Raw genomic sequence first — 13,015 nt, 5'->3', positions numbered from 1 at the left:
GTTGACACACAGGCCAGGCCAGGGTAATCAATAGGCCTTAGTCCGTTTTCTCCTCTGAGACTTCTGTGATGTTGCTTTCATCTCTCCTATCAGCTGTCTGAGTTAAGCACGGGGAAAGTGTTAGGAGAGGGGACTCTGTTTAAATTGAGCTAGAGAATTGGGATCAAGGGTGTCATGGTTAGGGACAGGTGTCAACTTGGCCAAGTTGTGGTACCTGTTCATCTGATTGGGCAAGCGCTGGCCTGTCTGTTGCAATGAGGACATTTCATAGGATTAGGTCATGATCACGTTAGCTACATCCACAGCTGATTCCATTTGTAATCAGCCAAAGGGGAGTGTCTTCTGCAATTAGTGATGCTAAATGCAATCATGGGAAGCCTTTTAAGGAGGACTCAGAGGAGACAGGTTGCATCCCTGCTTTGGCTGGTGAGCCTCTCCTGTGGAGTTCATCCAGGCCATCCATTGGAGTCATCGGCTTCGCAGCCTGCCCTGTGGATTTTGGACTCTGCATTCCTATGGTCACATGAGACACTTTCATAAATTTTATATTTGCAAGTGTTCCTTGTTGATTCTGTTTCTCTAGAGAACCCTAACTAATACATCTTGGTACCAGGAGTGGTTCTTAAGGAACAGAATCTTAAAAATGGGTTTTTATGAATGGTTTTCTACTCTGACTGGGCTCAGAGACACTAAGGACTCTGATTCCCGTAATCAGAATGACACTCCCAATCCATGGACTGAGTTGGCAAAGGAGATAGTCAAAATATCATCATTCGATTCTCCTAATGCTTCGCTTGTACGAAGCCAGACTCTGGGGGATACTGTTTTTGATACCTTTACAGAGTTTTGTAGAAATAAGAGTTATAGAGATGTTGGTTGGTTGTTGTTAGATACACTGTCTACATTAAAGGGTGAAAGGGATGGGCTTAAGGCTTCAAACAAGAAGCTTAAATGCCGTCTGAAAGATGTAGAGGTTTCTATGAGTATCCTGAAGGAAAATTTTATTTCCTGTAGCCGTAGACTTGAGATCTCTGAAAATCAGACTCAGAATCTTATTGTTAGAGTAGCAACTTTACAACGTAAACTGAAATCTCAGTCTTGCATGGTGTCTGCCGTTAAAGTGAGGGCATTGATTGGAAAGGAGTGGGACCCTGAAAAATGGGATGGTGACATATGGATTGATAATGATGTTGGGGGTGAGGTTGAAACCCTAGACCATGCTGAGCCTTCTTTAGATAACCCTGTAATAGTCTGCCCTGAGGACATAGCCGCCCCACCTCCAGCCTGCCTTGAGGAATTGGCCACCCAACCTCCTCCTGAAGGGATTAGCCCTACAGTTATTAATCCTGTTTCACCAGATGGAACTGCAAATGAAAGCCCTGAAGCAAATGGCTTGGAAGATATTTCTAATTCTTTTCATGACCCACCCCCACCACCCCTCATTTCCTCTAGACCTATAACTAGACTAAAGTCCCAACAGGCCCCTAAAGGTGAGGTACAGAGTATCACACATGAGGAGGTACGTTATACTCCAAAAGAACTGTGTGAGTTTTCCAATTTATATAGACAGAAATCAGGGGAATATGTGTGGCAATGGATTTTAAGAGTGTGGGATAATGGTGGGAGGAATATAAGGCTGGATCAGGCTGAATTTATTGATATGGGCCCACTAAGCAGAGATTCTGCATTCAATGTTATAGCTAGAGCAGTTAGAAAAGGTGTTAACAGCTTGTTTGGGTGGTTGGTTGAAACATGGATCAAAAGGTGGCCAACATTACCTGAGGTTGAAATGCCAGAACTGCCCTGGTATAATGTAGATGAGGGGATCCAGAGGCTTAGAGAGATTGGGATGTTAGAGTGGATTTATCATGCAAAGCCTGCTCTTATACCCCAGGAATGTCCAGAAGATGCACCTTTTACCAGAACAGTGAGAAATAAGTTTGTGAGACTAGCACCATCATCCCTCAAGAGCTCTGTGGTTGCACTTCTCTGTAGGTCAGATATTACTGTAGGAACTGCTGTCACTGAGCTGGAATCCTTAAACACAATGGGGATGACAGGATCCCGAGTTGGCAGAAGCCAGGTGGCAGCACTTAATCACCAAAGACAGGGTAGACGCGGGTATTATAATAGACAACAAACTCAAAGGAGGCATCAAAATTATATGACACGCAGAGATTTGTGGCATTGGCTAGTAAATCATGGGGTGCCTAGAAATACAATAGAAGGGCAGTCTACTAAATTCTTGTTGGAGCTGTATAAACAAAAGAGTTCTAGGTCAAGGGAACAGAAGTCTAACCTGAATTACAAAAACACAGAGTCACGGCCCCTTAATCAATTTCCAGACTTGAAACAGTTTACAGACCCTGAGCCTCTTGAATGAAGGGGAGGCCAGGTCCCTATGGGGAAGAAACCTGTTACACTGCCACAGATTTATACTGTTGACCTTCCTCTAAGTCTTCCCCAAGGAGACCGACGGCCTTTTACCAGGGTAACTGTGCATTGGGGAAAAGGAAATGATCAGATATTTCGGGGATTATTAGACACTGGTTCAGAAGTGACATTAATTCCAGGGGACCCAAAACGTCACTCTGGACCACCAGTCAGAGTGGGGGCTTATGGAGGCCAGGTGATCAATGGAGTTTTAGCTCAGGTCCATCTCACAGTGGGTCCAGTGGGCCCCCGGACCCATCCTGTAGTTATTTCCCCAGTTCCGGAATGTATGATTGGCATAGACATACTGAGCAACTGGCAGAATCCCCACGTTGGTTCTCTAACTCGTGCAGTGAGGGCTATTATGGTGGGAAAGGCCAAGTGGAAGCCACTAGAACTGCCCCTACCAAGCAAAATAGTAAATCAAAAGCAATACTGTATTCCTGGAGGGATTGCAGAGATTACTGCCACTCTTAAGGACTTGAAAGATGCAGGGGTGGTGATTCCCACCACATCCCCATTCAACTCTCCTATTTGGCCTGTGCAGAAAACAGATGGGTCTTGGAGAATGACACTGGATTATCGTAAACTCAACCAGGTGGTAACTCCAATTGCAGCTGCTGTTCCAGATGTAGTGTCATTGCTTGAGCAAATCAATACATCCCCTGGTACCTGGTATGCAACTATTGATCTAGAAAATGCTTTTTTCTCAATAGCTATTAGTAAGGACCACCAGAAACAGTTTGCTTTCAGCTGGCAAGGTCAGCAATATACTTTCACTGTCCTACCTCAGGGGTATATCAACTCTCCAGCCCTATGTCATAATCTTGTTCGCAGAGACCTTGATCGTTTCTGCCTCCCACAAGACATCACACTGGTCCATTATATTGATGATATCATGTTGATTGGACCTAGTTAGCAAGAAGTAGCAACTACTCTAGATTTACTGGTAAGGCATTTGCGTGTCAGAGGATGGGAGATAAATCCAACAAAAATACAGGGGCCTTCCACCTCAGTAAAATTTCTAGGCGTCCAGTGGTGTCGAGATATCCCTTCTAAGGTGAAGGATAAATTGCTGCATCTGGCCCCTCCCACAACCAAAAAAGAGGCACAACGCCTGGTTGGTCTTTTTGGATTTTGGCGACAACATATTCCTCATTTGGGTGTGCTACTCCGGCCCATTTATCGAGTGACCAGAAAAGCTGCTAATTTTGAGTGGGGACCTGAACAAGAGGAGACTTTGCGACAGGTCCAGGCTGCTGTGCAAGCTGCTCTGCCACTTGGGCCATATGATCCAGCAGATCCAATGGTGCTGGAAGTGTCAGTGGCAAATAGAGATGCTGTCTGGAGCCTTTGGCAGGCCCCAGTAGGAGAATCACAATGCAGACCCTTAGGATTTTGGAGCAAAGCCTTACCATCTGCTGCAGATAACTACTCTCCTTTTGAGAAACAGCTTTTGGCCTGCTACTGGGCCTTAGTAGAGACTGAACGCTTAACCATGGGCCACCAAGTTACCATGAGACCTGAGTTGCCTATCATGAGTTGGGTGTTGTCTGACCCACCAAGCCATAAAGTTGGGCGTGCACAGCAGCACTCTATTGTAAAGTGGAAATGGTATATACGAGATAGAGCCAGAGCAGGTCCTGAAGGCACAAGTAAGTTACATGAAGAAGTGGCACAGATGCCCATGGTTTCCACTCCTGCTGCCACATTACCTTCTCTTTCCCAGACCAGAGCTATGGCCTCTTGGGGAGTTCCTTACAGTGAATTGACTGAGGAAGAGAAAACTCGGGCCTGGTTTACAGATGGTTCAGCACGATATGCAGGTACCACCTGAAAGTGGACAGCTGCAGCATTACAACCCTTTCTGGGGTGTCCTTGAAGGACAGTGGTGAGGGGAAATCCTCCCAGTGGGCAGAACTTCGAGCAGTGCACCTGGCTGTTCATTTTGCTTGGAAGGAAAACTGGCCAGAGGTGCGTTTGTGTACTGACTCATGGGCTGTTGCTAATGGTTTGGCTGGATGGTCAGGGACTTGGAAAGACCATAATTGGAAAATTGGTGACAAAGAGGTGTGGGGAAGAAGTATGTGGATAGACCTTTCTGAGTGGGCTAAAAACATGAAGATATTTGTGTCCCATGTGAATGCACACCAGAGGGTGACTTCAGCAGAGGAAGATTTTAATAATCAAGTGGATAAGATGACCCGTTCTATGGATACCAGTCAGCCTCTTTCCCCAGCAACTCCTGTTATTGCCCAATGGGCTTATGAACAAAGTGGTCATGGTGGTAGGGATGGAGGTTATGCATGGGCTCAGCAACATGGACTTCCACTCACCAAGGCTGACCTGGCTAAAGCCACTGCTGAGTGCCCAGTCTGCCAGCAGCAGAGACCCACACTCAGCCCCCGATATGGCACCATTCCCCGAGGTGACCAGCCAGCTACATGGTGGCAGGTTGATTACATTGGACCACTCCCTTCATGGAAGGGGCAGCGATTTGTTCTAACTGGAATAGACACATACTCTGGATATGGGTTTGCTTTCCCTGCACGCAATGCTTCTGCCAAAACTACTATCCATGGGCTTACAGAATGCCTTATCCATCGTCATGGTATTCCACATAGCATTGCTTCGGATCAAGGAACACACTTCACAGCAAATGAAGTGCGAGAATGGGCACATGCTCATGGAATTCTCTGGTCTTACCATGTTCCCCATCATCCAGAAGCAGCTGGATTGATAGAACGGTGGAATGGCCTTTTGAAAACTCAATTACGGTGCCAACTAGGTGGCAAAAACTTGAAAGGCTGGGGTAATGTTCTCCAGGAAGCTGTGTATGCTCTGAATCAGCGTCTGCTGTATGGTGGTGTTTCTCCCATAGCCAGGATCCATGGGTCCAGGAACCAAGGGGTGGAAATGGGTGTGGTGCCACTCACTATTACTCCTAGTGATCCACTAGGAAAATTTTTGCTTCCTGTCCCTGCTACCCTGAGTTCTGCTGGTCTACAGGTTTTAGTTCCAAAATGGGGTGTGCTTTCTCCAGGAGAAACAACAGTGATACCACTGAACTGGAAGTTAAGATTGCCACCTGGCCACTTTGGGCTACTTATGCCTCTGGATCAACACACCAAGAAGGGGATTACATTATTGTCTGGGGTAATTGACCCTGACTATCAGAAGGAAGTAGGACTGCAACTACATAATGGAGGTAAAGAAGAGTTTTCTTGGAATATAGGAGATCCCCTGGGGCGTCTATTAGTACTACCATGCCCTGTGATTAAAATCAATGGAAAACTGCAACAACACAATCCAGGCAGGACCACTAATGGCTCTGAGACTTCAGGAATGAAGGTTTGGGTCACCCCACCAGGCAAAGAACCACGGCCAGCTGAAGTGCTTGCTGAGGGGAAAGGGAACATGGAATGGGTAGTGGAAGAAGGTAGTGATAAATATGAACTTCGTCCACGTGATCAGTTACAGAAACGAGGACTGTAATGCTGTTTTGTTTGTGTTATACTATTTAAGTTGTAAGATATCAAGTTTAAGAATGAATGTTGCCCAAGGATTTGCACGCTGTTCTGGAGAGATTTAATGTGTTTCCAGTTATATGCAGGACAGTTGAGTATTGTCAGGTAAAAGAAAAAATGTGTGCTTATTTGTTTTCATTTGGAAATTAAGTATGGTCTAAGGTGATATATATATATAGGTGCCAAGTTGACAAGGGGTGGACTGTCATGGTTAGGGACAGGTGCCAACTTGGCCAAGTTGTGGTACCTGTTCATCTGATTGGGCAAGCACTGGCCTGTCTGTTGCAGTGAGGACATTTCATAGGATTAGGTCGTGATCACGTTGGCTACATCCACAGCTGATTCCATTTGTAATCAGCCAAAGGGGCGTGTCTTCTGCAATTAGTGATGCTAAATGCAATCATGGGAAGCCTTTTAAGGAGGACTCAGAGGAGACAGGTTGCATTCCTGCTTTGGCTGGTGAGCCTCTCCTGTGGAGTTCATCCAGGCCATCCATTGGAGTCGTCGGCTTCGCAGCCTGCCCTGTGGATTTTGGACTCTGCGTTCCTACGGTCACGTGAGACACTTTCATAAATTTTATATTTGCAAGTGTTCCCTGTTGATTCTGTTTCTCTAGAGAACCCTAACTAATACAAAGGGGTTCTCAGGCAAAAATTCCCTCTGAGCCTGTTAGCTCTAGTGTAAGTTTTAAAATCTTGGGAACTGAATTGATGCCAAGGTTCTCTGAGCTCTTTGAGCTGAGAGTTAATGTAGAGGGGTTACTTCTTCCTCTTGCAATTCATTTTAGCAGTGATGGTCATTCTTATTGATTATACTTGTCCCTTTCCACACCTAAATTTAACTTTATAAGCTTGGGCGATTTATCTGTCTGTTGTTTTTGGTTTTGTTTTTCACTAAGGCCTTTAAAAATTGTTTTATATTGGGTGCAAAGGCACTTACATTATGAATTTATAATGGCTTAAAGGTAAGCCTCTTGGTTAGAAGCCAACATTTTAGTACTCTGACCGCATTTTCTAAAGTATGGTACTAAGATGGATGATGTGAAGAAGATAAGGATTATAAAGGAAATTGCCTTTTCTTTTTCCTTTTTGTACAGAGAGATTGATGATAAGAGGTGGAAAGCAAACAGAAGGCAGAAATCATTGGGGAGGCATCAGGATAATGCATTAGATTAATAGTGCCTGTGAATCATGAACTATAAATATTAGGGATGCTCTGGAAGGGAAATGTCTCAAAGGGCCAGGTGAGGCTTAGTCTTGACAACTTGGTTTGAATTAAGTTAAAAATTTTGGTAAAATGTAGAATCCTTTGTATCTATTTAGGCTATAAAGTTTTAGTAGGAATTAAGTTCATTTTTCATGTGGTTTACTCCTAATTAAGCTTCAATATTTTATTAGAACATCTTTAGTCTTTAATTTAACAATTTATCTCATAAATAGGAGTTAGTATGTGCCAAAACTATACAGAAATACAGGTCATTCTTAGGGACGAAGTTTTATTACTCTATTATTTATGTAATTATAAGCTATTGTATTCTGTTACTATCCCTCATCATTCAATATGTTTAAAAGAGAAACACTACAGTTGTCTGTTAGATTGTGTTCTAGTTTGCTAGCTGACAGAATGCAACACACCAGAGACAGATTGGCTTTCAATAAAAGGGGATTTATTTGTTAAAAACATATAGTTCTTCAGAGGAAAGGCAGCTAACTTTCATCTGAAGTTCTTTCTTACATGGGAAGGCACAAGGCGATCTCTGCTGGCCTTCTCTCCATGCCTCTGGGTTCCAACAGCTTTTCCCCAGGGTAATTCCTTTCTGCATCTGCAAAGGCCTGGACTGAGCTGTGAGTGCTGAGATGAGGTATGCTGAGCTGCTTGGGCTGTGCTACATTCAGCACCAGCCAGTTAAATCAAACATCATTCATTACAGCAGGCATACCTCTTAGCCGACTTCAGATGCAACGAGCAACAGATGAGTTTCATGTATCATGATTCATGTCCACAGCAACAGAACTAGGCATGTTCACCTGGCCAAGTTGACACCTGAAGCTAACTACCATAGAGTGAATGTGATTAATATTAGCTCATTAATGATCACTTAGTCTCTGGCTTTTTTTCTTTTTTAAGTCTCTGGCTTTTGAAGTTAATTTAATGATGTACAAGTTTGAAGTGAAAATTTTAGCTTCTTATTCTCCGAAGTGTCTGAGCTCATTTTATTGACCTTTTTGTAAACTAGATGCTTTCTGATGCAGCACCTGGAAAACTGAAAATTGTCCATGGAGATGTTTTGACGTATAAAATAGAAAAGGCTTTTCCAGAAAGTCTTAAAAGACCATGGGAGGATGGTAAGAGCTTTCTCATTGGATTTTTAAATTTCCTTTTGTAATTGTTTAATTATATTTATATTAAAAACTATCCAAAAAGGATGAAATAGGAAATGTGTCATTGTAATTTCTTTCTGCCTTTTCTTTTTCTTCAGAAATATGAAATCTAATTAGTTTTTCTTAACTCTAATTCATTTTTCTCAGATTTCCAAATATTTTGGTTTCTGTGCAAATATACTGTCATTTCATGGTACCAAGTAAGTGATGGGGTAAACTGTGAAATGTTACATTTTCCAAGTGGTGAGAAGAGTGTTTGAGTAAGCCAAGACATATCCAAGCCTTTGTTTTCATTTTTGTTGTCTTTCGCACTCGGTGGCCAGTCAAGATTCTCTTTATTCCCAGACAGTGTTTATTGAATACCTGCTATGTGCCAACTTTTTGGAATACATAGATAGAGTCTGTCTCTTGCCTAAGCAAACCTCTCACAACAAACCGAGAAATGACTTTGATGTATGCTTATCCGTGTTCCTCAGCCATTTCTCTTCCCCACAAATGCCCTCTGGTGTCTGAGCTGGAGTTAGCAGTGACTTTTAAAAAAATTTTTTTTATTAATTAAAAAGAAATTACAGAAACACAAACATTCCCAATATGTGACCATTCCATTCTACATATATAATCAGTAATTCACAATATCACATAGCTGCAGATTCATCATCCTGATCATTTCTTAAAACATTTGCATCAATTCAGAAAAAGAAACAAAATCAACAGAAAAATAAAACGAAAACAAAAAAAAACATACACACCATGCACCTTACTCCTCCCTTTCATTGATCACTAGCATTTCAAACTAAATTTATTTTAACATTTGTTCCCCCATTATTTATTTTTATTGCATATGTTTTACTCATCTGTTGACAAGGTAGATAAAAGGAGCATAAGACGCAATGTTTTCACAATCAATCATTCACACTGTGAAAGCTACACCATATACAATCATCATCAAGAATCATGGCTACTGGAACGCAGCTCTACATCCTCAGGCAATTCCCTCCAGCCTCTCCATTTCCTCTTAGATAACAAAGTGATAATTACTTAATGCATAAGAATAACCTCCAGGATAACCTATCGACTCTGTTTGGAATCTCTCAGCCATTAACACTTTGTCTCATTTCACTCTTCCCCCTTTTGGTCGAGAGGATTTTCTCAATCCCTTGATGCTGAGTCTCAGCTCATTCTAGGATTTCTGTCCCATGTTGCCAGGAAGGTCCACACCCCTGGGATTCATGTCCCACATAGACAGGGGGAGGGTGGTGAGTTTGCTTGTTGTGTTGGCTGGAGAGAGAGGCCACATCTGAGCAACAAAAGAGGTTCTCTTGGGGGTGACTCTTAGGCCTAATTTTAAGTAGACTTGACCTATCCTTTGTGGGGTTAAGTTTCATATGAACAAACCCTAAGACTGGGGGCTCAGCCTATAGCTTTGGTTGTCCACACTGCTTGTGAGAATATCAAGAATTCAACTTGGGGAGGTTGAATTTTCCCCCATTCTCACCATTCTCCGAAGGGGACTTTGCAAATACTTTTCTGCTCACTGATCAAATCACTCTGGGATTCATTGGAGCATCACTCTGGACAAACCAACAAAATCTCATGTCTTACCAAAGGTTCCATGTATTTATGTTGTTCAGCCGAGCTACCTACATAAGTTATATTAGGAAATGCACTAGTCAAAATATAAATTTTGTACCAAATAAACATTTTTTGCTTTAGTCTCACACATAAGTTGAAATTTTAGAATATTAATTACCATCTATTTTCAGCACCCTGCAATAATGACATTCCTTTGTTCTTCCTCATGCAAAATCATTTTTTAAATTTGCATATTTAGTCACTGTCATTATACACTCTAGGCAGTCCTAGATTATACCATCTCAATCTTTGTCATCTATCTTTCTTTCTGATTTCATTTCTGCCCCCACCCCTCCTCCCTCTATCATTCTCACATTCAGCTTCATTCAGTGTTTTAACATAATTGTATTACAGTTAGGTAGCATTGTACTGTCCATTTCTGAGTTTTTACATTCAGTCCTGTTGCATAATCTGTATCCCGTCAGCTCCAATTACCCAATATCTTACCCTATTTCTATCTCCTGATGGTCTCTGTTTCCAACGAAATTCTCCAAGTTTATTCACTAATGTCAGTTCATATCAGTGAGACCATACAGTATTTGTCTTTTTGTTTCTGGGTAATCTCACTCAGCCTAATGTCCTTAAGGTCCATCCATGTTGTTACATACTTCATAACTGTATTCTGTCTTACAGCTGCATAATATTCCATTGTATGTATATACCACAGTTTGTTTGGCCACCTGTCTGTTGATGGACATTTTGGCTGTTTCCATCACTTGGCATTTGTAAATAATGCTGCTATAGACATTGGTGTGCAGATTTCCATTTGTATCCTTGCCCTCATGGCCTTTGAGTAGAGACAGCATATAGATGGGTCCCATTCCCTAATCCATCCTGCCAGTCCACGTCCCCCGATTGGGAAGCTTAATCCATCAACATCAGTGTTCTTACTGCCTGGGCTTTTTGCCTTTTGGCTTTTATATGTCCTTCTAATTTTCCTTCTTTTTACCTTTACTCATGGTCTTCCTTTCTACACTGTTCTCCATACCTCTCTCTTCTGCCTTCATATCTGTCTCTAGTGCTTCCTTTAGTATTTCTTGCAGAGCTGGTCTCTTGGTCACAAATTCTCTCAGTGATTTTTTGTCTGAAAATGTTTTAATTTTCCCCTCATTTTTGAAGGACAATTTTGCTGGATATAGAATTCTTGGTTGGCAGTTTTTCTCTTTTAGTGACTTAAATATATCATCCCACTGTCTTCTAGCTTCCATGGTTTCTGCTGAGAAATCTACATATAGTCCTATTGGGCTTCCCTTGTTTGTGATGGATTGCTTTTCTCTTGCTGCTTTCAAGATTCTCTCTTTCTCTTTGACCTCTGACATTCTGATTAGTAAATGTCTTGGAGTACGTCTATTTGGATCTATTCTCTTTGGGGTACGCTGCACTTCTTGGATCTGAAATTTTAAGTCTTTCATAAGAGTTGGGAAATTTTCAATGATAATTTCCTCCATTAGTTCTTCTCCTCCTTTTCCCTTCTCTTATCCTTCTGGGACACCCACACCACGTATATTCGTGCACTTCATATTGTCCTTCAATTCCCTGAGTCCCTGCTCATATTTTTCCATTTTTTTCCCTATAGTTTCTTTTTCTTGCCGGATTTCAGATGTTCCATTCTGCAGTTCAGATATCCTATGTTCTGTCTCTCAAAATCTACCATTGTAGGTATCCATTGTTTTTTTTCATCTCTTCTACCATGCCTTTCATTCCCATAAGTTTTGTGATTTGTTTTTTCGGACTTTTGATTTCTTCTTTTTGTTCATTCCTTGCCTTCTTTATATCCTCCCTCAATTCATTGATTTGGTTTTTGATGAGGTTTTCCATGTCTGTTCGTATATTCTGAATTAAATGTTTCAGCTCCTGTATCTCATTTGGATTGTTGGTTTGTTCCTTTGACTGGGCCATATCTTCAATTTTCCTAGTGTGATTTGTTATTTTTTGCTGGTGTCTAGGCATTTAATTACCTTAATTAGTTTATTCTGGAGATTGCTTGCACTTCTTTTACTTAGGGTTTTCTTGCTGGATGAATTTGTTGTCTCTCTGTTCTTTGACATTCAGTTCAGCTTTTTCTGGACCTCTAGCTTAGGTTTTGTTTAACAGTGGAGAATTTTCAGTTCTTGTTTTTTTGTTTCTTGCCCTGCTTGTGTGGTGCCTTCTTCCCCCCACCCTGAGGAGGGTTTACGTAGGTATTATAGACCCCAGCTCGATTTTCCCAGACCAAACTGGCCTCCTATGAGGAGGAAAGATTCACCTGCATTGGTTTTCCCCGAGGGTGAGACCCAGCAGGTTGACAGACTTTCCTGTGAAATCTCTGGACTCTGTTTTTCTTATCTTGCCCAGTATGTGGTGCTTCTCTACCTGCAGGTCCCACCAGCATAAGATGATGCTGTACCTTTAACTTTGGCTGGGAGCATGGTGGAGACAGAGGAGAAGTTGTAGGCTGGTTTTAATGGCTTCAAATTACCAAGCCCTGGTGTCTGAATTCCTTGAGAGAGGGATTCCAACTGAGTTGGACTTCACCCCTCCCCTGGGAAAGGCACAGGTTCCAGATGAGCCCTCAAAACGAGTTTGTTTCTGCCTATGCCTGGGGCAGTTGCAGCCTGAGGAGCCCTGCTGTTGTATCCAAAGGCAGTCTAGGCTTTGTAGAAACACCGCCACAAAAAACTCTGTTTCCTTCTCTTTTTTTCCTTTTTCCGTCAGCCCTGCCCCCTTGGCACTAGGGCAAAAATGAGCGACCTCCACTCTTACCGGGTTCACCTGAGCTGGGGGCCTATTTTTAGTAGTCGGAGTTCGTTAATTAATGCCACAATCGGTGTTTGGTTGGGCTCAGCCCCTGCTGCTGGTAAAGTCTTTTTCCTTTCCCCTCTGGGAAGCAGCTGTGGGGGAGGGGTGCCAGCCTCCGCGGCTTGGGGAACTCACGGTTCTGGGGGGGCTCACAGCTGGTCCAGCTGGTCCAGACTGGGGTACGCTGTGTGTCTGGTCACTGACGTGTCCCCAGGAGCTGTTCTGTATTGTTTCAGAACAGCTGAACAGCTGGTTATTTACTAG

At 42.6% G+C, this 13,015-nt stretch overlaps 1 protein-coding gene across 3 annotated transcripts in view; it reads left to right on the top strand.

Moving 5' to 3' along the window:
* The window catches only part of TFB1M (transcription factor B1, mitochondrial), a 104,752-nt gene that overhangs the window by 34,956 nt on the left and 56,781 nt on the right, over positions 1-13,015 (top strand). For all 3 annotated transcript variants that reach the window (XM_077149341.1, XM_077149339.1, XM_077149342.1), the window contains exon 3: positions 8,197-8,305. In XM_077149341.1, coding sequence (XP_077005456.1) covers positions 8,197-8,305 — 109 coding nt within the window. The remainder of the gene's footprint in view (positions 1-8,196; positions 8,306-13,015) is intronic.

The sequence above is a fragment of the Tamandua tetradactyla genome, chromosome 2, assembly GCF_023851605.1.
Source record: "Tamandua tetradactyla isolate mTamTet1 chromosome 2, mTamTet1.pri, whole genome shotgun sequence".
Taxonomy (NCBI): Eukaryota; Metazoa; Chordata; class Mammalia; order Pilosa; family Myrmecophagidae; genus Tamandua; species Tamandua tetradactyla.
The sequence above is the reverse complement of the archived record's forward strand: the minus strand, read 5'-3'. Positions and strand labels throughout refer to the sequence as shown.